The 26,854-nt window shown below is 42.1% G+C and overlaps 1 protein-coding gene across 1 annotated transcript in view; it reads right to left on the bottom strand.

Moving 5' to 3' along the window:
- TEX15 (testis expressed 15, meiosis and synapsis associated) overlaps positions 1–26,854 on the bottom strand; it is a 247,059-nt gene that overhangs the window by 43,494 nt on the left and 176,711 nt on the right. Inside the window, exon 6 of the mRNA XM_077274002.1 lies at positions 3,854–4,004. Within this exon, the coding sequence (XP_077130117.1) occupies positions 3,854–4,004 (151 nt within the window). The remainder of the gene's footprint in view (positions 1–3,853; positions 4,005–26,854) is intronic.

Here is a 26,854-nt window from a genome sequence, read left to right on the forward strand (position 1 = left end):
ATTAATCTTGCTTAATGTCACCTTCCAATAGCAAGGTGGCATTAACCCTTCATTACCCCATATCCCACCGCTACAGGGAGTGGGAAGAGAGTGGCCAAGTGCCAGAATAGGCGCATCTTCCAGATGTGCCTTTTCTGGGGTGGCTGAGGGCAGATGTTTTTAGCCACGGGGGGGCCAATAACCATGGACCCTCTCCTGGCTATTAATATCTGCCCTCGGTCACTGGCTTTACCATTCTGGCGGAGAAAATTGCGCTGGAGCCCACGCCAATTTTTTCCGCCATTTAACCCTTTATTTCAGCAGCTACAGCGCTGAAATTTTGCACATACACACTACTAACATTAGTAGTGTGGAATATGCAAAAAAAAAAGGGGCTATGAGATGGTTTACTGTATGTAAACCATGTCTCATATCCTGTCGGGTTTGTGCAGGAGAAATGAGAAGCCGGCAATTGAATTACCGGCTTTTAACACATATCGCGCTGAATGAAATCTAAATACAGAATATATATATATGTGTCTCAATGACATATATATATATATATATATATATATATATACTGTATATATGTTTTCCCGAACATTTGAGCACATAAATCCATTAGATGTCGGTTTTGCAAGCCTGCGCGAAAATCTCGCAGTACGGATGCCATACGGATTATATACGGAGGATGCCATGCGCAAAATACGCTGACACACCCTGACTACGGATCAATATTTTGGGAACATTTCTCCGTATTACGGCCGTAGTACGGACGTATAATACGTGGCGTATTGTCTTACGCCCAGTGTGAGGCCGGCCTTAGGTCGGGGTCACACTAGGCGTATGAAAATACGGTCCGTTTTCTACGGCCGTAATACACAGTAATTGTCCCAAAACACTGTTCCGTATTCAATGCGAGGATGCGATTTTTGCGCACAAATTTATCCGTGTGTCATCCGTATGGCATCCGTATGGTTTTTAGCCAGGGGGGGGGGGGGGGGGGGCAATAACCATGGTCCCTCTCTAGGCTATTAATATCTGCCCTCAGTCACTGGCTTTCCCACCCTGGAGGAGAAAATTGCGCGGGAGCCCACGTCAATTTTTTCCAGGATTTAACCCCTTAATTTAATAGCTAGAGCCCCCAAATTTGACACAAAGACACTTCTTACATTAGTAAAGAGGTATATGTAATAAAAGAAGGGATGAGATGGTTTACTGTATGTAAACCATGTCTCATATCCTGTCGGGTTTGTGAAGGAGATAGGAAAAGCCGGCAATTGAATTACCGGCTTTTCTGCTATTTAGCGCTGAATTAATTATAAATATATATATATATATATATATATATATATATATATATATGTGTCTCACTGATATATATATATATATATATATATATATATATATATATATATATATATATATATATATATACCTATTCTATGTGTACACATTTATTCTACCTATTCTATTCTGTCAGTGTGATTTTACTGTACACCACGCTGAATTACCGGCTTTTCTATAGAACACCGGTGCGTATTTCTCGCAAGTCACACGCATGGTCCGTGTGTAATCTGTAATTTTCTCGCCCCCATAGACTTTCATTGGCGTATTTTTTGCGCAATACGCTGACAAACGCAGCATGCTGCGATTTTCTAAGCCCCTAACATACTGTATATTACTGATGCGTAATATACGGCAGACAGGAGCTGCCCCATAGAGAATCATTGGGCCGTGTGCAATGCGTATTTTCTGGACGTATTTTCTGCGCTCATACGTCCATAAAACACACTAGTGTGACCCCGGCCTTATCATTGAGGGTTCAATGGCCTCTCGCTTTACTGCACTGCTGCGTGAGAATTTCCCAAGCAGTGGTGGTGCAAGTGACGGTATGAACTATACTGTACTCACAGCGGCGGAGGGATACAGTGCGGAAGGATACCTTCCATCACTGTATCCCACAGCCCTTGGAGAGAAGTCGCATCTGCTGTTGTGACAGCTCTCCACAGGAGAACGTTGTGGGACACTTGTTATTAAATGGATTACATCGGATCAGGGAGTATACTGTTGGTTTTTTATTTTTACTTTTTTTACAGGTGATCAAGGGCTTCGGGGATTACCTGTATGGTGAGTATGTACTGTATGTTGTATGTATGCATATTTTTTACACTTGAACACAGTAGCCGGATGAAGGGACTACTACTGTCCCATCATCCGGCTATCACTGTAGCAGGCATAGCCGGATGGGACTAGTACACACACAGCCACGCACATACACACACAGCCCCGCACACACACACGCATACAGCCCCACACACACATACAGCCCCGCACACACACATACAGCCCCACACACACACACAGACACACACAAACACCCGCACACAGCCCCGCACATCTTCTCCGCATACACACAGTCTCCACCCACACACACAATATCCGCCCACACACTGTATCCACCCACACACTCTTCCCCCTTCCGATCTGCAGCGTTTCTCGCAGGCACATCCACAGCAAAACCGCAGATCTTTTTTAAACCTGCGGTTTTTCTGCGGATTGCCCTGACACAGTGAAAATCAATGGGTGCAGAAACGCTGCAGATCCACAAAAAGAATTGACATGCTACGGAGAAAAAAAAAAAAAGCGATTCCCCGTGTTTTTTTCTGCAGCATGTGCGCACCAAATGTCAATTTTACATAGACTAACATTGCTTGTGCACTACACTGCGGATTTGCTGCAATACCTCGCATCCAAAAACGCTGCGGATCCGGATCAAAATCCGCAATGTGTGCACATAGCCTTAGGCTATGTGCACACGTAGAAAATGTGGTGCAGAATTTTCTGCACTAAATCTGCATCTCGTGGCAGAATCTGCAGGTGCAGATTTTCTGCAGTTTTTGTGCGTTTTTGTTGCGATTTTGTGCAGTTTTTGTGCAGATTTTACCACTGTGGATTTTTATCATGGAGGGGTGCAGAAACGCTGCAGAACTGCACAAAAGAAGTGACATGCACTTCTTTTAAATCTGCAGCAATTCCGCACTGATTTTTCTGCACCGCTTTTTTTTTTTTAGTATTGATTTACATTGTACTGTAAATCACAGTGCGGAACTGCACCTTTTCTGCGCAGAAAAATCTGCTGCAGTTCTGCAGGAAATCGGCAACGTGTGCACATCGCATTATAGTTTATGGCCTCGTGGGTGCATACTTCTGAATCCTGTTTTGTGGACGGTTCGGAAATAAGCCCTGACGAGGCCATCAACTGGGTACCTGAACGCAATGTGAAAGCACCCTGGTAAAACATTTATTCCCCTTAACTCACCATAAACTCAGCTCCATCTTGGTCAGACAAGATGCACTGCCAATTCACTGACATGTTACGATACATAATACTCACTACATTTTATCAGTGAACTAATACTGACCATATACTTAACACGTGAACGTGGCATTATTGGTAAGTTCACACTGGGCATTTTTTTTTTGCAGCAAAACCTGATCTCTTGGCAGGTAAGAAGCTGCAGAAAAAAGGCACATTTTCCTTATTTTTTCTTGCACAAACTCCGGTCCCGAGTGCTGGTGGCAGTGACCCTGAGTGACAAGCTATGCATGGGAGATCCTAGCAGTGACTCTTCTCCCATCAGCTAAAAATGGATTGCAAATTAAGAGATTGAACAAGCAGAGTGAAAACAGGTGAAAGTGCAGAATAAAAGTCATATAAAGGTCAGAAATATGGGTATTCCTCGTGTACACAAAACATGACAAAATATTCTGAAAGTTACCTGAAAGTATAGTTATCCTTTATAATATTTCTAGTCTATTTACACAGCAACCTGTATATAGAATGAACAAAATATAGTCATCACTATCGTACCTGATGAAGTAGGCTTAGATGGGGGCCGTACTAGTACAGCTGGTGTGCCAATTTTTTTCACTCTAAAACTTGCGTCTACTGAAGCAATCGGAAGACACTGTCTTGGAGTTTTTCCAGGTTTAAAGCTGCTGTCATATTCATACACATAAATCTGCAGAGAACATAAACACTAGTTTCAGCTAACATTGTATTCATTGAAAAGCACAATGAATGTACAGTATATAGTGGCTGTACAGTTGAAACTACAAGTTTACATACACTATATAAAAAGACACATATGCAGGTTTTTCTCAATATCTGACATGTAATCAGAATAAACCTTTCCCGTTTTAGGTCAATTAGGATTACCATAATCTAATATATAAAGCTGAATGTGTGTGTGTGTGTATGTATGTATGTATGTATGTCCGGGATTGGCATCTGAACCGTAGCAGCTACAGCCACAAAATTTTGCACAGTCACACGTCTGGACCCCGAGAGCGTCATAGGCTATGTTGTGAGGTGAAATTTTAACCCCGCGCTTTCCAATTCACCAAACAATTTTGCCCCTATCTACATAATGGGGAAAAAGTGAAAGGAAAAGTGTTGGAGGCGTCGGAGCTACAGGCACAAAATTTTGCACAGTCACACGTCTGGACCCTGAGAGCGTCAAAGCTATATTGTGAGGTGAAATTTTAACCCCGCGCTTTCCAAGTCACCAAACAATTTTGCCCCTATCTACATAATGGGGAAAAAATGAAAGGAAAAGTGTTGGAGGCAAATTAACAGCTGCCAGATGTGAACAAGGGGGACTTAAAGAATGACAGCGATGGCACCAAAGAGTATATACTGTACAGTTGCTAAGGTGGGGCCCCAACATGGGATAATCACACCACCACGGGGATATGAATACACACACAAAATGCGCCACACACTACCACGTGCTCGAACACATATACCACCCTCAGTGCACATTTCACCACACATACACCAACCTCGCCACATAAAAGTAGAAACACAAAAGTCGCCGCTCAAAACTCGCCACGCGCAAAACTCTCCACATGCAAAACTCGCCACACGTGCAAAACTCGCCACACGCAAAACTTGCACACGCAGAAAAATTGCCACACGCAGAAAAATTGCCACATGCACAAAAGTTGCAACACATGCAAAAGTTGCCTCACACAAAACTTGCACATACTCAAAAGGCACCACACATAAAACTCGCCACGCGCAAAACTCGCCATGCGCAAAACTTGCTGCACACAACTTGCTACACTAACCTGTCACATGCAACTCGACACACAAAAAGTTGCTACACGCATGTCGCCACACAAAACTCATCTCACAAAAGTCCCTACATGCATGTCGCCACACGCAACTCAACACACACAACTTGACACACGAAACTCGCCCTAAAACACACACAAGTCTGGTATCCTTCAAAAATAAAAATCTGATTAATAAGCAGACAAACTACAAGAGCAACAAATGTACCATATAGGAATCCGGCAGCTGTCAGTCACATGACCAGTCTATTATGTGTATGTGTGAGCTAATATATACTGCCAGGGGGTGGGCTTACTGTTGGCTGGGGATTTATCAGGCTGCCATTTTAGCTTACAAATACTGAGGTAAAAATACTGACCAAATAACGTGTGAACGAGGGCTAATACAGGAGGAGATGGCATACAGCTATATACTATATACAGGAGATGACACACAGGTATATACTATTTACAGGGGAGATGACACACAGGTATATACTATATACAGGAGGAGATGACACACAGATATATACTATATACAGGAGAGATGACACACAGGTATATACTATATAGAGGAGGAGATGACATACAGGTACATACTACATACAGGAGGAGATGACATACAGGTATATACTATATACAGGAGGAGATGACACACAGGTATATACTATATACAGGAGCAGATTACCTACAGGTATATAGTATATACAGGAGGAGATGACACAGGTATATGCTATGTATAGGAGGAGATGACATACAGGTATATACTATATACAGGAGATGACACACAGATATATACTATATATAGGTGAGATGACACACAGGTATATACTATATACAGGAGATTACATACAGGTATATCTAATATATAAAGCTGAATGTGTGTATGTATGTATGTGTGTATGTCCGGGATTGGCATCTGTACCGTCGCAGCTACAGCCACAAAATTTTGCACAGTCACACGTCTGGACCCCGAGAGCGTCATAGGCTATGTTGTGAGGTGAAATTTTAACCCCGCGCGTTCCAATTCACCAAACAATTTTGCTCCTATCTACATAATGGGGAAAAAGTGAAGGGAAAAGTGTTGGAGGAAAATTGACAGCTGCCAGATGTGAACAATGAGGACTTAAAGAATGAGAGCGATGGCGACAAAGAGTATATACCGTACAGTTGCTAAGGTGGGGCCCCGACATGGGATACTCACCACACACGGGGATATGAACACAAACACAAAATGCGCCACACACTACCACGTGCTTGAACACATATACCACCCTCAGCACACATTTCACCACACACACACACCAACCTCGCCACATAAAAGTCGAAACACAAAAGTCACCACTCAAAACTCGCTACATGCAAAACTCGCCATATGCAAAACTAGGCTCACGCAAAACTCGCCACACGTGCAAAACTCACCTCATGGAAAACTCACCTCATGCAAAACTTGCACACACAGAAAAATTGCCACATGTACAAAAGTTGCACCACATGCAAAAGTTGCCTCACACAAAACTTGCACATACTCAAAATGCACCACACATAAAACTCGCCACGCGCAAAACTCGCCATGCACAAATCTTGCTGCACACAACTTGCTACACTAACCTGTCACATGCAACTCAACACACAAAATGTTGCTACACGCATGTCGCCACACAAAACTCATCTCACAAAAGTCGCTACATGCATGTCGCCACACGCAACTCAACACACACAACTTGACACATAAAACTCGCCCTAAAACACACACAAGTCTGGTATTGTCCTTCAAAAATAAAAATCTGATTAATAAGCAAACTACAAGAGCAACAAATGTACCATATAGGAAATACGGCAGCTGTCAGTCACATGACCTGTCTATTATGTGTATGTGTGAGCTAATATATACTGCCAGGGGGGAGGGCTTCCTGTTGGCTGGGGATTTATCAGGCTGCCAATAGCAACCAATCACAGCTCAGCTTCTATTTTGCTACAGTTAATTAACCTGAGCTCTGATTGGTTAATATAGGCAACAAAGACATTCTCAGTATAACAAAGCTAATATATGTTGTGAAATGCTTCTATTTGCTTAGTTTTTGCCTTTTAATAATTACATTTCTATCTATTTGTTTTGTGGTTTTTGTGTGCAGAATAAATTTTTGTTAACACATTCTATTTTGCTAACAGCAGTCATTAACCCGGGCGAAGCCGGGTAGTACAGCTAGTCTAATATATAAAGCTGAATGTGTGTGTGTGTGTATGTATGTATGTATGTATGTATGTCCGGGATTGGCATCTGAACCGTAGCAGCTACAGCCACAAAATTTTGCACAGTCACACGTCTGGACCCCGAGAGCGTCATAGGCTATGTTGTGAGGTGAAATTTTAACCCCGCGCTTTCCAATTCACCAAACAATTTTGCCCCTATCTACATAATGGGGAAAAAGTGAAAGGAAAAGTGTTGGAGGCGTCGCAGCTACAGGCACAAAATTTTGCACAGTCACACGTCTGGACCCTGAGACCGTCAAAGCTATATTGTGAGGTGAAATTTTAACCCCGCGCTTTCCAAGTCACCAAACAATTTTGCCCCTATCTACATAATGGGGAAAAAATGAAAGGAAAAGTGTTGGAGGCAAATTAACAGCTGCCAGATGTGAACAAGGGGGACTTAAAGAATGACAGCGATGGCACCAAAGAGTATATACTGTACAGTTGCTAAGGTGGGGCCCCAACATGGGATAATCACACCACCACGGGGATATGAACACACACACAAAATGCGCCACACACTACCACGTGCTCGAACACATATACCACCCTCAGTGCACATTTCACCACACATACACCAACCTCGCCACATAAAAGTAGAAACACAAAAGTCGCCGCTCAAAACTCGCCACGCGCAAAACTCTCCACATGCAAAACTCGCCACACGTGCAAAACTCGCCACACGCAAAACTTGCACACGCAGAAAAATTGCCACACGCAGAAAAATTGCCACATGCACAAAAGTTGCAACACATGCAAAAGTTGCCTCATACAAAACTTGCACATACTCAAAAGGCACCACACATAAAACTCGCCACGCGCAAAACTCGCCATGCGCAAAACTTGCTGCACACAACTTGCTACACTAACCTGTCACATGCAACTCGACACACAAAAAGTTGCTACACGCATGTCGCCACACAAAACTCATCTCACAAAAGTCCCTACATGCATGTCGCCACACGCAACTCAACACACACAACTTGACACACGAAACTCGCCCTAAAACACACACAAGTCTGGTATCCTTCAAAAATAAAAATCTGATTAATAAGCAGACAAACTACAAGAGCAACAAATGTACCATATAGGAATCCGGCAGCTGTCAGTCACATGACCAGTCTATTATGTGTATGTGTGAGCTAATATATACTGCCAGGGGGTGGGCTTACTGTTGGCTGGGGATTTATCAGGCTGCCATTTTAGCTTACAAATACTGAGGTAAAAATACTGACCAAATAACGTGTGAACGAGGGCTAATACAGGAGGAGATGGCATACAGCTATATACTATATACAGGAGATGACACACAGGTATATACTATTTACAGGGGAGATGACACACAGGTATATACTATATACAGGAGGAGATGACACACAGATATATACTATATACAGGAGAGATGACACACAGGTATATACTATATAGAGGAGGAGATGACATACAGGTACATACTACATACAGGAGGAGATGACATACAGGTATATACTATATACAGGAGGAGATGACACACAGGTATATACTATATACAGGAGCAGATTACCTACAGGTATATAGTATATACAGGAGGAGATGACACAGGTATATGCTATGTATAGGAGGAGATGACATACAGGTATATACTATATACAGGAGATGACACACAGATATATACTATATATAGGTGAGATGACACACAGGTATATACTATATACAGGAGATTACATACAGGTATATCTAATATATAAAGCTGAATGTGTGTATGTATGTATGTGTGTATGTCCGGGATTGGCATCTGTACCGTCGCAGCTACAGCCACAAAATTTTGCACAGTCACACGTCTGGACCCCGAGAGCGTCATAGGCTATGTTGTGAGGTGAAATTTTAACCCCGCGCGTTCCAATTCACCAAACAATTTTGCTCCTATCTACATAATGGGGAAAAAGTGAAGGGAAAAGTGTTGGAGGAAAATTGACAGCTGCCAGATGTGAACAATGAGGACTTAAAGAATGAGAGCGATGGCGACAAAGAGTATATACCGTACAGTTGCTAAGGTGGGGCCCCGACATGGGATACTCACCACACACGGGGATATGAACACAAACACAAAATGCGCCACACACTACCACGTGCTTGAACACATATACCACCCTCAGCACACATTTCACCACACACACACACACACCAACCTCGCCACATAAAAGTCGAAACACAAAAGTCACCACTCAAAACTCGCTACATGCAAAACTCGCCATATGCAAAACTAGGCTCACGCAAAACTCGCCACACGTGCAAAACTCACCTCATGGAAAACTCACCTCATGCAAAACTTGCACACACAGAAAAATTGCCACATGTACAAAAGTTGCACCACATGCAAAAGTTGCCTCACACAAAACTTGCACATACTCAAAATGCACCACACATAAAACTCGCCACGCGCAAAACTCGCCATGCACAAATCTTGCTGCACACAACTTGCTACACTAACCTGTCACATGCAACTCAACACACAAAATGTTGCTACACGCATGTCGCCACACAAAACTCATCTCACAAAAGTCGCTACATGCATGTCGCCACACGCAACTCAACACACACAACTTGACACATAAAACTCGCCCTAAAACACACACAAGTCTGGTATTGTCCTTCAAAAATAAAAATCTGATTAATAAGCAAACTACAAGAGCAACAAATGTACCATATAGGAAATACGGCAGCTGTCAGTCACATGACCTGTCTATTATGTGTATGTGTGAGCTAATATATACTGCCAGGGGGGAGGGCTTCCTGTTGGCTGGGGATTTATCAGGCTGCCAATAGCAACCAATCACAGCTCAGCTTCTATTTTGCTACAGTTAATTAACCTGAGCTCTGATTGGTTAATATAGGCAACAAAGACATTCTCAGTATAACAAAGCTAATATATGTTGTGAAATGCTTCTATTTGCTTAGTTTTTGCCTTTTAATAATTACATTTCTATCTATTTGTTTTGTGGTTTTTGTGTGCAGAATAAATTTTTGTTAACACATTCTATTTTGCTAACAGCAGTCATTAACCCGGGCGAAGCCGGGTAGTACAGCTAGTTATTAATATTTACCAAATGCCAGAATATTGAGAGAGAGAATGTTTTAAGGCATTTTTATTACTAACTGCAAAGTCAAAAGTTTGCATACACTAAGATTACTATGCCTTTAACCCCTTTACCTCCGAAGGTGGTTTCCACGTTAATGACCAGACCAATTTTTTCAATTCGGACTACTTGACACATTTTTGTGACATATTGCACTTCATGATATTGGTAGATTTCTTCTATATGACTTGCGTTTATTTGTGAAAAAAATTCAGCAAAAATTTTGGAAATTTTGCAATTTTCAAACTTTGAATTTTCGAGCACTTAAATCACAGATAAATGTCACACGAAATAGTTAATAAATAATATTTCCCAGTATGTCTACTTTACATCAGCACAATTTTGAAACCAATTTTTTTTTCTTGTTAGGAAGTTATAAAGGTTAAAAGTTGACCAGGGATTTTTAATTTTTCCACCAAAATTTATAAAATAATTATTTTTAGGAACCACATCACATTTGAAGTCACTTTGAGCAGTGTATATGATAGAACATACCTAAAACTGACACCATTCTAAAAACTGCACCCCTCAAGGTGCTCAAAATCACATTCAAGAAGTTTATTAACCCAGCAGGTGCTTCACAGGAATTTTTGGAATGTGGAAAAAAATGAACATTTAACTTTTTTTCACAAAAAATTTACTTCAGATCCAATTTTCCACGTCAATTCTGCAACTCCTGCCATGGGTATATCGCATGCGGAATTGGCATGCATATTCCTAGCATTTTGCGAGCATAATTAGCTTGACTGACAGGTTGGTCACACTTGTCAAACATAGTGTTTGACAAGAGTGACCAACTTTTTAATAGTGACGTCATCGCAGGTCCTTCACACAAAGCATCCATGGGAACGGAAGCCGCCGTGTGCACCGCTGAGAGGCGGGAAGACTCCGGGGCCATCAGAAGGTGAGTATATCACTATTTTTTATTTTAATTCTTTTTTTTTAACAATTATATGGTGCGAAGTCCGTGGAGGAGAGTCTCCTCTCCTCCACCCTGGGTACCAGCCGCACATGATCTGCTTACTCCCCGCATGGTGGGCATAGCCCCATGCGGGAAGTAAGCAGATCAATGCATTCCTAGGTGTGCGGAATCCCCGCGATTCCGCAAATTTAATGAACATGCTGCGTTTTTTTCTGGAATGCGATTCCGCTCAGGAAAACAACGCAGCATGTGCACAAAAAATGCGGATTGCATTCTATTAAATAGGATGCTTAATGTGAGCGGGTTTTTTTTGCGGTTTTATAGGGTTTTTATAGCGAAAAAACACGAAAAAACCTGAACGTGTGCACATACCCCAATAGGTAAAAATAGACCCGAAAATTTGTTGCGTAATTTCTCCTTAGCATGCCGGTACCCCATATGAGGGAGAAAACCACTGTTTGGGTGTAGAGCTCGGAAGGAAAGGAGCGCCATTTGACTTTTTGAATGTAAAAATTGCTGGAACAATTGGCGGACGCCATGTCGCGTTTGAAAAGTCCCTATGTGCCTATACAGCAGAAACTCTCCACAAGCAACCCCATTTTGGAAACTAGACCCCTCAAGTAGTGCATTTAGATGTGTGGTGAGCATCTTGAACCCCCAGGTGCTTCACAGAAGTTTATAACGTTGAGCCGTGAAAATAAAAAAATCACATTTTCCAAACAAAAATATTATTTTAGCCCTAAATTTTCACAAGAGTAACAGAGAAATTGCACCTTACAATTTTTAGAGCAATTTCTCACAAGTACACCCATACCCAATATGAGGGAGAAAACTACTGTTTGGGCGCACGGCAGGGCTCAGAAAAGAAGGAGCGTCATTTGACTTTTTGAATGTAAAATTTCCTAGAATCATTAGCAGATGTAATGTCCCGTTTGGAGAGCCTCTGATGTGTCTAAACAGGGGAAACCCCCCACAAGTGACTCCATTTTAGAAACCAGACCCCTCAAGGAGTGTATTTAGTTGTGTGGAGAGTATCTTGAACCCCCAGGCGTATCACAGATTTTTATAAAGTTGAGCCATGAAAATAATAAAATCACATTTTCCCCACAAAAATGTTATTTTAGCCCCAAATTTTGCATTTTCATAAGGGTATCAGGAGAAATTGCACAATACAATTTGTAGTGCAATTTCTCCTGAGTACGCCGATACCCAAAATGAGGGAGAAAACTACTGTTTGGGAGTACAGCTGGGCTCGGAAGGGAAGGAGCGTCATTTGACTTTTTGAATGTAAAATTTCCTAGAATCATTAGCGGAAGTCATGTCCCATTTGGAGAGCCCAGGATGTGTCTAAACAGTGGAATCCCCCACAAGTGACCCCATTTTGGAAACTAGACATTTCAAGAAATGTATTTAGTTGTGTAGTAAACACCTTGAACCCCCAGGTGCTTCTGAGAACTTTATAACTTTGAGCCAAAAAACAACAGAATAACATTTTTCCTACAAAAATGTTATTTTAGCACAACATTTTGCATTTTTATAAGGGTAACAGGAGAAATTACATCATACAAATTGTAGTGCAATTTCTCCTGAATACACTGATAATATTTTGCTGGAATACTTTAAGGGTGCCATGTCACATTGGCAGAGCCCCTGAGGTTCCAGAACAACAGAAACTCCTTATATGTGAACTCATTTTATAAACTACACTTCCCAATGAATTCATCTAGGGGTGCAGTGATCATATTGACACCACATGTGGCTCACAGACTTTTAGACCATTGAGCGGTGAAGAAGAAATAAATTACATTTTTACAACTGAAATGTTGTTTTAGCCTACAGTTGTTAATTTTTCTAAGGGCTAATAGGAAATTATTTTACAAAAAACTGAGGTAAATATTTTCATGAGTGCGCCAATACCCTACATGTAATCAGGAAATATTTTTCAGGCACAGAAGGCAAGGAGCGCCAGATTTTACAGTTATGGTTTGCAGATGCCATGACCCACTGAGAGAAATCATGAGGTGCCAGAAATCATTTTACAAACTACACCTCTCAATGAGTTCATCTGGGGTGCAGTGATCATACTGACACCACAGGTGTGTTTTAAATTTTTTTTATACCATTGGGCAGTGAAGAAAAAGTAACCACATTTTTACCAATGAAATGTTGTTTTAGCCCCAGATTTTATATTTTCCCTCACAAAGTGGGTAAAAATGGCACCATAATTGGTCCCACAATTTCTACTGAACGTGGCAATACCACATATGTGGCTGTGCAGTACTACTTAGCCATACAGATAGACTCGGGAGGAATGGAGCGCTATTTGACTCCTGGAGCGCAGATTTTCTTAGAACAGTTTGCGGACTCAATACACAGAGCCCCTAATTGCTAGAAGAGGAGAATCCCCCATCAAGTGATCCCACTTTGGAAATTATACCCTTTTGGGAATTTATCTACAGTAGTGAGGATTTTGACTCCATGGGTATTTTCCAGAAACAAGCAGCAATGAATGTTGAAGAGTGAAAATTACAACCTGCCATTGAAGTGACCAGTACACTGTAGTGACCAGTACATTGCAGACACCAGTTAAGCCAGCCAGTGATTCTGGAGATATGAACAGGTAAGTTAGGCAGGTTCTCATTGCTTCAGAAATGCCAAACATGTAGAAGCTACAGTTGTGCTCAAAAGTTTACCTACCCCGGCAGAATGTTTGCTTTCTTGGCCTTTTTCCAGAGAATATGAATGATAACACCAAAACTTTTTCTCCACTCATGACTAGTGGTTGGTTAAAGCCATTTATTGTAGAACTACTTACTGTCTTTTCTCTTTTTAAATCATAATGACAACCCAAAATATCCAAATGACCCTGATCAAAAGTTTACATACCCTGGTGATTTTTGGCCTGAGAACATGCCACTCGAACATCAATGACAGCTTGAAGTCTTTTTTGGTAGCTGTGGATGAGGTTCCTTATTTTCTCAGATGGTATGGCCCACTCTTCTTGGCAAAAAAACCTCCAGTTCCTGTAAATTCCTGGGCTGTCTAGCATGAACTGCGCACTTGTGATCTCCCCCCCCAAAAAAAAGACGGACACCGGCGGATCACAGGTTTGATGGCGTTTACAGAGCCTCCATCTGCCTCATTAGGCCGGCGTCACACTCAGCGTATGAAAATACGGTCCGTTTTTTACGGCCGTAATACGCAAAAATGTTCCCAAAATAGTGATCCGCATGTCATCCGTAGGCAGGGTGTGGCAGCGTATTTTGCGCATGGCATCCTCCGTATGTAATCCGTATGGCATCCGTACTGCGATATTTTCTTGCAGGCTTGCAAAACCGACATCTAATGGATTTATGTGCTCAAATGTTAGTTAAAACATATATACAGTATCTCTCTCGCTCTCTCTCTCTCTATATATATATATATATATATACAGGGGTTGGACAAAATAATGGAAACACCTGGAAACATCAGCAAAAGTTAGTTTAATTTGGTGTAGGTCCACCTTTTTTGGTGATTACAGCCTCAATTCTCCGAGGTATGGATTCATACAAGGTGTGAATTGTTTCTAAAGGAATTTTAGCCCATTCTGCAGTAAAAACACCCTCCAGTTCTTTGAGCGACGATGGCGGCGGAAATCTCTAAAATCGATCATAAATGCTCAATAATGTTGAGGTCTGGGGATTGTGGGGCCAGATGAGATGCTCAACTTCATTAGAATGTTCCTCGTGCCATGCTATAACGATTATAGCTGTATGAATTAGTGCATTATCATCCTGAAAGATGGCGTTCCCCTCCGGGAACAGTGCTTGAACCGTTGGATGCACTTTGTCGCCCAAAATGCCTAAATAATCTCGGCTTTTAATTCTTCCATGAAGGGATATCATTGGCACGGTGGATCTCCACGAAGTAGCACCCCAGATCATCACAGAACCTCCACCATGTTTTTCGGTTGGGAGAAGGCAGTCTGGATAGAATGCTTCTTTCGGCTGTCTCCAAACGTACACTCGGCCAGAGGTCGGAAATAGGGTAAACGATGATTCGCCTGAGAATATCACATGTTTCCACAGCTCGAGGGACCAATTCTTGAGGTTTCTACACCACTCTAAATGCTTGGAAACATTTGTCATTGAGAGCAGCGGTTTTCTAATTGCAGCTCTTACGTGGAATCCAGATTTGTGCAGCTCCCGAAGAACAGTTTTCGTGGAAACTGGGTTCGGTAGGTGTTCATTGAGCTCAGCAGTGATTTTCGGAGCCGTGGTCTTGCGATCCTCTCGCACAATTCGCTTTAGACTTCGACGTTCTCTCTCAGTCAACTTTGACTTTTGGCCGGACCTGTGCTTTGCTGTGGACGTTTTTCCTTCTCTTTCAAATGCAGTCATTACTTTGGAGACAGTACCTCTTGACACGCCAAGCATTCGGGCACATTCTGTTACACTAGCGGCTACCATACAAGCACCAACAATTTGGCCTCTTTGAAAATCCGAGAGGTCTGCCATTGGTATCAGGTTCTCATCAACATTCTTACAATTATACAAAACAAACAGTTAATTTACATTCATATATCACATAACACAAATCAACTACAAAACATTACCATATGTCACGGTTTGCATGTTTATCACATGCTCGAAGATTATGATGCCAAAATATTAGGTGTTTCCATTATTTTGTCCAACCCCTGTATATATATATACACTGTATATATATATATATATATATATATATATATATATATATATATATATATATATATATATATATGTATGTCATTGAGACACACACATATATATATATATATATATATATATATATATATATATATATATATATATATATACATACAGTGGGGAAAAAAAAGTATTTAGTCAGTCAGCAATAGTGCAAGTTCCACCACTTAAAAAGATGTGAGGCGTCTGTAATTTACATCATAGGTAGACCTCAACTATGGGAGACAAACTGAGAAAAAAAAATCCAGAAAATCACTTTGTCTGTTTTTTTTTAACATTTAATTTGCATATTATGGTGGAAAATAAGTATTTGGTCAGAAACAAACAATCAAGATTTCTGGCTCTCACAGACCTGTAACTTCTTCTTTAAGAGTCTCCTCTTTCATCCCCTCATTACCTGTAGTAATGGCACCTGTTTAAACTTGTTATCAGTATAAAAAGACACCTGTGCACACCCTCAAACAGTCTGACTCCAAACTCCACTATGGTGAAGACCAAAGAGCTGTCAAAGGACACCAGAAACAAAATTGTAGCCCTGCACCAGGCTGGGAAGACTGAATCTGCAATAGCCAACCAGCTTGGAGTGAAGAAATCAACAGTGGGAGCAATAATTAGAAAATGGAAGACATACAAGACCACTGATAATCTCCCTCGATCTGGGGCTCCACGCAAAATCCCACCCCGTGGGGTCAGAATGATCACAAGAACGGTGAGCAAAAATCCCAGAACCACGTGGGGGGACCTAGTGAATGAACTGCAGAGAGCTAGGTCCAATGTAACAAGGCCTACCATAAGTAACACACTACGCCATCATGGACTCAGATCCTGCAGTGCCAGACGTGTCCCACTGCTTAAGCCAGTACATGTCCGGGCCCGTCTGAAGTCTGACAGAGAGCATTTGGATGATCCAGAGGAGTTTTGGGAGAATGTCCTATGGTCTGATGAAACCAAACTGGAACTGTTTGGTAGAAACACAACTTGTCGTGTTTGGAGGAAAAAGAATACTGAGTTGCATCCATCAAACACCATACCTACTGTAAAGCATGGTGGTGGAAACATCATGCTTTGGGGCTGTTTCTCTGCAAAGGGGCCAGGACGACTGATCCGTGTACATGAAAGAATGAATGGGGCCATGTATCGTGAGATTTTGAGTGCAAACCTCCTTCCATCAGCAAGGGCATTGAAGATGAAACGTGGCTGGGTCTTTCAACATGACAATGATCCAAAGCACACCGCCAGGGCAACGAAGGAGTGGCTTCGTAAGAAGCATTTCAAGGTCCTGGAGTGGCCTAGCCAGTCTCCAGATCTCAACCCTATAGAAAACCTTTGGAGGGAGTTGAAAGTCCGTGTTGCCAAGCGAAAAGCCAAAAACATCACTGCTCTAGAGGAGATCTGCATGGAGGAATGGGCCAACATACCAACAACAGTGTGTGGCAACCTTGTGAAGACTTACAGAAAACGTTTGACCTCTGTCATTGCCAACAAAGGATATTTTACAAAGTATTGAGTTGAAATTTTGTTTCTGACCAAATACTTATTTTCCACCATAATATGCAAATTAAATGTTAAAAAAACAGACAATGTGATTTTCTGGATTTTTTTTTCTCAGTTTGTCTCCCATAGTTGAGGTCTACCTATGATGTAAATTACAGACGCCTCTCATCTTTTTAAGTGGTGGAACTTGCACTATTGCTGACTGACTAAATACTTTTTTTCCCCACTGTATATATATATATATATATATATTTATATTTAATTCAGCGCTAGATAGCATATAAGCCGGTAATTCAATTGCCGGCTTTTGCTATCTCCTTCCCAAACCCGACATGATATGAGACATGGTTTACATACAGTAAACCATCTCATATCCCGTTTTTTTGTGCATGTTCCACACTACTAATGTTAGTAGTGTGTATGTGCAAAATTTGGGCGCACTAGCTATTAAATTAAAGGGTTAAATCGCGGAAAAAATTGGCATGGGCTCCCGCGCAATTTTCTCCGCCAGAGTGGGAAAGCCAGTGACTGAGGGCAGATATTAATAGCCTAGAGAGGGACCATGGTTACTGCATTAGCAGAGCTCATGGGTGTAAAATGATTTAACCGCTTCAGATGGATTTACATCGTTGGACGTTCCAGAACGCCGGAAGGTATGGGATATTGTTGATTTTTCATTTTTCCTTTTTACAGAACGAGGGTCTTCAGGTGGATTAAGAGAATAATAAAATATTACAACACCCTGTGTCTTTATTTCATTAAAGTACTTTGTAATAATGTGTGTGTGTTTTATTAACCATTTCATACTGTTGGATTAATAATGGATAGGTGTCATAATTGACGCCTCTCCATTATTAATCTGGCTTAATGTCACCTTACAATAGCAAGGTGACATTAACCCTTTATTACCCCATATCCCACCGCTACGCGGGAGTGGACAGAGAGTGGCCAAGTGCCAGAATAGGCGCATCTTACAGATGTGCCTTTTCTGGGGTGGCTGGGGGCAGATGTTTTTAGCCAGGGAGGCCAATAACCATGGACCCTCTCTAGGCTATTAATATCTGCCCTCAGTCACTGGCTTTACCACTCTGGCGGAGAAAATTGCGTGGGAGCCCACGCCAATTTTTTCCGCGATTTAACCCTTTAATTTAATAGCTAGAGCGCACAAATTTTGCACATACACACTACTAACAGTAGTGTGGAATATGCAAAAAAAGGGATATGAGATGGTTTACTGTATGTAAACCATGTCTCATATCACTTCGGGCTTGGGAAGGAGATAGCAAAAGCCGGCAATTGAATTACCGGCTTTTATGATATCTAGCGCTGTATGAAATATAAATATATATATATACAGTGCCTACAAGTAGTATTCAACCCCCTGCAGATTTAGCAGGTTTAATAAGATGGAAATAAGTTAGAGCCTTCAAACTTCAAACAAGAGCAGGATTTATTAACAGATGCATAAATCTTACAAACCAAAAAGTTTTGTTGCTCAGTTAAATTTTTATAAATTTTAAACATAAAAGTGTGGGTCAATTATTATTCAACCCCTAGGTTTAATATTTCGTGGAATAACCTTTGTTTGCAATTACAGCTAATAATCGTCTTTTATAAGACCTGATCAGGCCAGCACAGGTCTCTGGAGTTATCTTGGCCCACTCCTCCATGCAGATCTTCTCCAAGTTATCTAGGTTCTTTGGGTGTCTCATGTGGACTTTAATCTTGAGCTCCTTCCACAAGTTTTCAATTGGGTTAAGGTCAGGAGACTGACTAGGCCACTGCAACACCTTGATTTTTTGCCTCTTGAACCAGGCCTTGGTTTTCTTGGCTGTGTGCTTTGGGTCGTTGTCTTGTTGGAAGATGAAATGACGACCCACCTTAAGATTCTTGATGGAGGAGCGGAGGTTCTTGGCCAAAATCTCCAGGTAGGCCATGCTATCCATCTTCCCATGGATGCGGACCAGATGGCCAGGCCCCTTGGCTGAGAAACAGCCCCACAGCATGATGTTGCCACCACCATGCTTGACTGTAGGGATGGTATTCTTGGGGTCGTATGCAGTGCCATCCAGTCTCCAAACGTCACGTGTGTGGTTGGCACCAAAGATCTCGATCTTGGTCTCATCAGACCAGAGAACCTTGAACCAGTCAGTCTCAGAGTCCTCCAAGTGATCATGAGCAAACTGTAGATGAGCCTTGACATGACGCTTTGAAAGTAAAGGTACCTTACGGGCTCGTCTGGAACGGAGACCATTGCGCTGGAGTACGTTACTTATGGTATTGACTGAAACCAATGTCCCCACTGCCATGAGATCTTCCTGGAGCTCCTTCCTTGTTGTCCTTGGGTTAGCCTTGACTCTTCGGACAAGCCTGGCCTCGGCACGGGAGGAAACTTTCAAAGGCTGTCCAGGCCGTGGAAGGCTAACAGTAGTTCCATAAGCCTTCCACTTCCGGATGATGCTCCCAACAGTGGAGATAGGTAGGCCCAACTCCTTGGAAAGGGTTTTGTACCCCTTGCCAGCCTTGTGACCCTCCACGATCTTGTCTCTGATGGCCTTGGAATGCTCCTTTGTCTTTCCCATGTTGACCATGTATGAGTGCTGTTCACAAGTTTGGGGAGGGTCTTAAATAGTCAGAAAAGGCTGGAAAAAGAGATAATTAATCCAAACATGTGAAGCTCATTGTTCTTTGTGCCTGAACTACTTCTTAATACTTTAGGGGAACCAAACAGAATTCTGGTGGGTTGAGGGGTTGAATAATAAATGACCCTCTGAAAAGACTTTTCACAATTTAAAAAAAAAATAAACAAAGAAATAACATTCTTTTTTGCTGCAGTGCATTTCACACTTCCAGGCTGATCTACAGTCCAAATGTCACAATGCCAAGTTAATTCCAAATGTGTAAACCTGCTAAATCTGCAGGGGGTTGAATACTACTTGTAGGCACTGTATGTGTTTCACTGATATATATATATATATATATATACCTATTCTATGTGTAGACATTTATTCTACCTATTCTATTCTGTCAGTGTGATTTTACTGTGCACCGCACTGAATTGTCGGCTTTTCTAGACAACACCGGTGCGTATTTCTCGCAAGTCACACGCATGGTCCGTGTGTAATCCGTATTTTTCTCGCCCCCATAGACTTTCATTGGCGATTTTTTTCCGCAATACGGTGACAAACGCAGCATGCTGCGATTTTCTATGGCCGTTCAAGACCGTATAATACGGATCGGTAAAATACGGCAGATAGGAGCAGGGCCATAGAAAATCATTGTACCGTATGCAATCCGTATTTTCTGCACCTCTCATACGTCCGTAAAACTCGCTAGTTTGACGCCGGCCTTATAGGGAATCTTCCATCGAGAGTTCCGTCTGAATCACGTATTTCAGAGATTTACAATGAAACCCCAGCAAAAGCGCTCAGTGCAGGATAAATGTGAACCGAGCCTAAGGCTACTTTCACACTAGCGTCGTGCACTTCACGTCGCTATGCGTCGTTTTGTAGAAAAAACGCATCCTGCAAAAGTGCTTACAGGATGCGTTTTTTCTCCATAGACTTGTATTAGCGACGCAGTGCGACGCATTGCCAGACGTCGCAACCGTCGTGTGATGGTTGCGTCGGTCCGTCGCCACCAAAAAACGTTGCATGTAACGTTTTTGGTGCGTCGAGACCATCTTTACAGACCGCGCATGCGCGGCCGGAACTCCGCCCCCGCCTCCCCGCACCTCACAATGGGGCAGCGGATGCGTTGAAAAACAGAATCCGCTGCCCCCGTTGTGCGGCGCATTCACTGCTAGCGTCGGTACGTCGCAATTCGTCGTGCGTCGTACGACGCTAGTGTGAAAGTAGCCTTACTCTGATCTTTGGGAGGTAGAATGAAAAAATCAAAAGCAGGTGAAGAATTGGTTTAATTTATTCTTTTACGCAGTTTCTCGTGATTAGGAAGCTTTATACTTTGAGTTGGTAGAATTACAGCGATAACAGATTTATAGCAGGTTTTTATGTTAGGCTGCTGTCACACAATAAAAGACGCTTCTCATTGCAAAAAACAGTTTTTGCATCATCATATTTTGAGAGCTATAATTTTTCCATAATTTGACAAACAGGGTCATGCTTGTTTTTTGTGTGATGAATTGACATTTTTGTTGGAACCATTTTCAGACACATGACTTTTTGACCACTTTCTATTCTGATTTTTGTGAGGCAGAATGAACATTTTTTTTCTTTGATTTTTTTTTTCATTCCACGTGTGGTAAAATTGATAAGGCAGTTTTATTCTTTGGGTCAATATGATTACAACGATACAACATTTTTTTTTTTTTTATGTTTTGGCACTTTTACACAATAAAAACTATTTTAGGCCGGTTTCACACGTCAGTGGCTCCGGTACGTGAGGTGACAGTTTCCTCCCGTACCGGAGACACTGACACACGTAGACCCATAAAAATCAATGCATCTGTTCAGATGTCATTGATTTTGTGCGGACCGTGTGCGGACCGTGTCTCCGTGTGCCAAACACGGAGACATGTCAGTGTTCGTGGGAGCGCACGGATTACACGGACCCAATAGAGTCAATGGGTCCGTGTAAAACACGGACCTCACACGGACATTCTCCGTCTGGGGTCCGTGTGGCGTGCCGGAGACAGCGCTACAGTAAGCGCTGTCCCCCCCCACATGGTGCTGAAGCCGCCATTCATATGTTCCCTGTAGCAGCGTTTGCTACAGAGAAAATATGAATGATAGTGTTTAAAATAAAGATCCATGTGTCCGCCGCCCCCCCACCCCCTGTGCGCCCCCCCCGCTGGTCAGAAAATACTCACCCGGATCCCCCGTCGGCAGTCGCTCCTTCCTGGTCTGGCCGCGGCTTCTCTACTGTATGCGGCCGATTACACTCATGAATATGTGGCTCCACCTCCAATAGGGGCGGAGCCGCCTATTCATGAGTGTAAATGAGCGGCCCCACGTGACCGCATACAGTAAGCCGCGGCCAGACCAGGAAGGAGCGACTGCCGACGGGGGATCCGGGTGAGTATTTTCTGACCAGCGGGGGGGGGCGCACAGGGGGTGGGGGGGCGGCGGACACATGGATCTTTATTTTAAACACTATTCTTCATATTTTCCCTGCAGCAAACGTTGCTGCAGGGATGATATGAATCGCAGCTTCAGCACCATGCAGAGTGGGTACCACACGCTCCGTGTGGTACCCACTCGCCATACGGGCGGCACACGTGTGCCGCACGTATGGCCTCCGTGAGTTCCCAGGCACACGGACACGGATAACTCCGGTACCGATTTATTCCGGTACCGGAATTATCTGGACGTGTGGGTCAGCCCTTATAGAAAAAACAATTATTTTTGCATCGCTTTATTCTGAGAGCTATAAAATTTGTATTTTTATGCTGATGGAGCGGTATGATGGCTTCCTTTTTGCAGGACAAGATGACGTTTTCAGCAGTACCATGTTTATTTATAGTCATCTTTTTAATTGCGTTTTATTCCACTTTTTGTTCGGCGGTATGATGATAAAGCATTGTTTTTTGCCTTTTTTATGGTGTTCACTAAAGGGGTAAACTAGTGGGACTAGATTTTTTACATACAAATATTTATTTCTGGATACAGTATCTTTTGATTTTTTGAGTATTTTTAAAAATATATTTTTAACCTTTTTAAAAAATGTTTTACTTTGTCCTACTATGGGACTTTAATTTTTTGCAGGCTGATCGCTTGTATAGCATGGGGATGCAGCAACATCCCTATGCTTTGCAAACTGTCAGCTCACCACTGAGAAAATTTTTGATTATGCATTGTGCATGATAAAGCAACTTTCCTAGCTCTGTGACCCGGATGTCGTCATGACGACATCGGGTCCCCATGGTAACAATCAGCACCCCGCGGGGTCTCCGATCCCAGGACAGAGAGGCTATCATCCCTCTGCCATCTTCTGGAATGCTGCGACAAGTTCGATTGCAGCATTTAGGGGGTTAAACTACGGGGAGCGGGACCGCTTCTAGCACTTAGTTCCGGGTGTCAGTGCTCAGAGGCAGCCGACACCAGGCGGCGATTGAGCGCCCATAGCCCATGTGTGCGCATGATTGCCTGGATGTAATAATCCATCCTGCATCAATAAGTACTAGGACACGTGGATGTATTATTACTGCAAAGGTCGGAAAGGGGTTAAACAATTCTGGACTGCCCATATGATGATGTCATATGTTTGGAAGCATCTGATTTTGCTTTTTTGGCAACATCTAAGTTAATTAGAGACACACCTGTGAATATACAGTTAGGTCCATATATATTTGGACAGAGACAACATTTTTCTTATTTTGGTTATAGACATTACCACAATGAATTTTAAACAAAACAATTCAGATGCAGTTGAAGTTCAGACTTTCAGCTTTCATTTGAGGGTATCCACATTAAAATTGGATGAAGGGTTTAGGAGTTTCAACTCCTTAACATGTGCCACCCTGTTTTTAAAGGGACCAAAAGTAATTGGACAATTGACTCCAAGGCTATTTCATGGACAGGTGTGGGTAATCCCTTCGTTATGTCATTCTCAATTAAGCAGATAAAAGGTCTGGAGTTGATTTGAAGTGTGGTGCTTGCATTTGGAAGGTTTAGATATCAGGAAGAGAATAGTGGGCTTGCACAAGTCTGGCTCATCCTTGGGTACAATTTCAAGGTCCCTGAAGGTGCCTTGTTCATCTGCACAAACAATTATATGCAAGTACAAACAAGATGGGAATGTCCAGCCATCATACCGCTCAGGAAGGAGACGGGTTCTGTGTCCCAGAGATGAACGTGCTTTGGTCCTACTTGTGCATATCAACCCAAGGACAAAAGGAAAAGACATTGTGAAGATGATGGTGAAAGCTGGTAAGATTGTGTCAATATCCACAGTGAAATGAGTACAATATCAACATGGGCTGAAAGTCCACTCAGCCAGGAAGAGTCCATTATGCCAAAAGAAACATAAAAAAGCCAGATTAATGTTTACAAAGGCACACAGGGACAAAGACCTTAATAATTGGAGACATGTCTTGTGGTCTGATGAAACTAAAATGTAACTTTTTGGACATAATGACCATTGTTATGTTTTGAGGAAAAAGGGTAAAGTTTGGAAGCCTAAGAACACCATCCCAACTGTGAAACACGGGAGTGGCAGGATCATGTTGTGGGGTTGTTTTGCTACTGGAGGGACTGGTGCACTTCACAAAATAGATGGCATCATAAGAAAAGAAGATTATGTGACAATACTGATGCAGTATCTCAAAACATCAACCAGGAAGTTAAAGCTTGGGCGGAAATGGGTATTACAAATGGACAATGAAGTATACTGCCAAAATGATAACAAAGTGGCTTAAGGATAACAAAGTCAATGTTTTTGGAGTGGTCATCACAAAACCCTGATCTCAATCCTATTTATGGACAAAGCTGGAAAGGCAGGTGCGAGCAAGGCGACCTACAAACGTGGATCAGTTACATCAGTTTTGTCAGGAGGAATGGGCCCAAATTCCGACCAAAATAAAATGAGTATAAACTTTTCACTTTGCAGTAAGTAATAAAAATGCCTTAAAACAATTTCTCTCTCTCATTATTCTGGCATTTGGCAAATATTAATAATTACGGTAAGGCCGGGGTCACACTAGCGTATTGCATCTGATGCGAGAGCATCGGATGCGATATGCTAATGACCCTCGGCTCCTGCTCTGCTGCGAGTGGGAGCCGAGTGTCATGCGTTTGTGCTCCAAGCCTCTCGCATAGAGCTGATTGGAGTACAGCTGCAGAGGAGGCGGAGAAATTATTTTCTCCATCTCCTCCATTGGCGGGGTCAGCGTATAACGCTGTCTCACTAGCATCCATAGGCTTATATGGATGGGAGTGAGGCAAGTCTCGGCCGAGAGTCGGTGACGATCGCAGCATGCTGCGATTTCACTCGCACACTGAAAACGGCTGAGGAAAAAAACGGGGATGTGAGCTGCCCCATAGAAGAATACTGGTCCGAGTGCTATGCGATTTTCTATCGCACATCACTCGTCCGTATTAAGCTGTAGTGTGACCCCGGTCTAAAACTAATTGACCTAAAACGCAAAAGATTTATTATGATTTCATGTCAGATATTGAGAAAAACCTGCATATGTGTCTATTTATATAGTGTATGGAGACTTCTAGTTTCAACTACACATAGAACTGGTCAAGACATATCTCCAGAGGCTGCCAGATGCTTTAGTTATATCTACTAAACCATCTATAGAAAGGAGGTAGAGAAGATTTTAACCCCTTAGTGACCGAGCCAATTTTAACCTTAATGAGCAGGCCAAATGTTTTATGTGGCAATAACTCTGGAACGCTTCAACGGAGCCCACCGATTCTGAGAGTTTTTTCTTGACATATTGCACTTCATGATAGTGGTAAAATTTGTTCGGCATGACTTGCGTATGTCAAAATATTGGAAATTTGGTTAAACTTTTCAACATGTCACAATTTTCAAACTTTTAATTCTTATCCCCTTAAATGCCACACAAAATAATTAACATTTCCCACATGTCTACTTTACATCTGCATAATTTTTTAAACATTATTTTTTTTCTTAGGAAGTTAGAAGGGTTAAAAGATGACCAGAAATTTCTAATTTTTCCAACAAAATTGGCAAAACCATTTTTTAGGGACATCACATTCGAAGTGACTTTGGGGAGCCTATATAACAGAAAATACCCAAACATGACACCATTCTAAAAACTGCACCTCTAAAAGTCCTCAAAACCAGTGTCAAGAAATTTATTAACCCTTCAGGTGCTTCACAGGAACTAAACTAATGCGGAATGAAAAAATTAATCTGCTGTGCAATTAATTCTGTGTATGCCAATATCCCATACATGAGAGAAAACTGCTGTGTGGGCGCTCAGCAGGGCTCTGAAGGGAAGGAGTACCTTTTGACTTTTTGAACGCAAAAATAGTTTGAATTGAGAGTGAATGCCATGTCGCGTTTGGAGAGCCCCTGATGTGCCTAAATAGAGGAAACCCCACACAAGTGATCACATTTTGGAATCTATAGCCCTGAAGGAATGTATGTAGATGTGTGGTGAGCACCTTGAAACCCCAGGTGCTTCACAGAAGTTTATAACTTTGAGCCGTGAAAATAATAATATTAGAGCCGTAAAAAAACCCTCACATTTTTCGCACAAAAATATACTTTTAGCCCCAATTTTATATTTTCAGAAGGGTAAC

The sequence above is a fragment of the Ranitomeya variabilis genome, chromosome 1, assembly GCF_051348905.1.
Source record: "Ranitomeya variabilis isolate aRanVar5 chromosome 1, aRanVar5.hap1, whole genome shotgun sequence".
NCBI classification, from domain to species: domain Eukaryota; kingdom Metazoa; phylum Chordata; class Amphibia; order Anura; family Dendrobatidae; genus Ranitomeya; species Ranitomeya variabilis.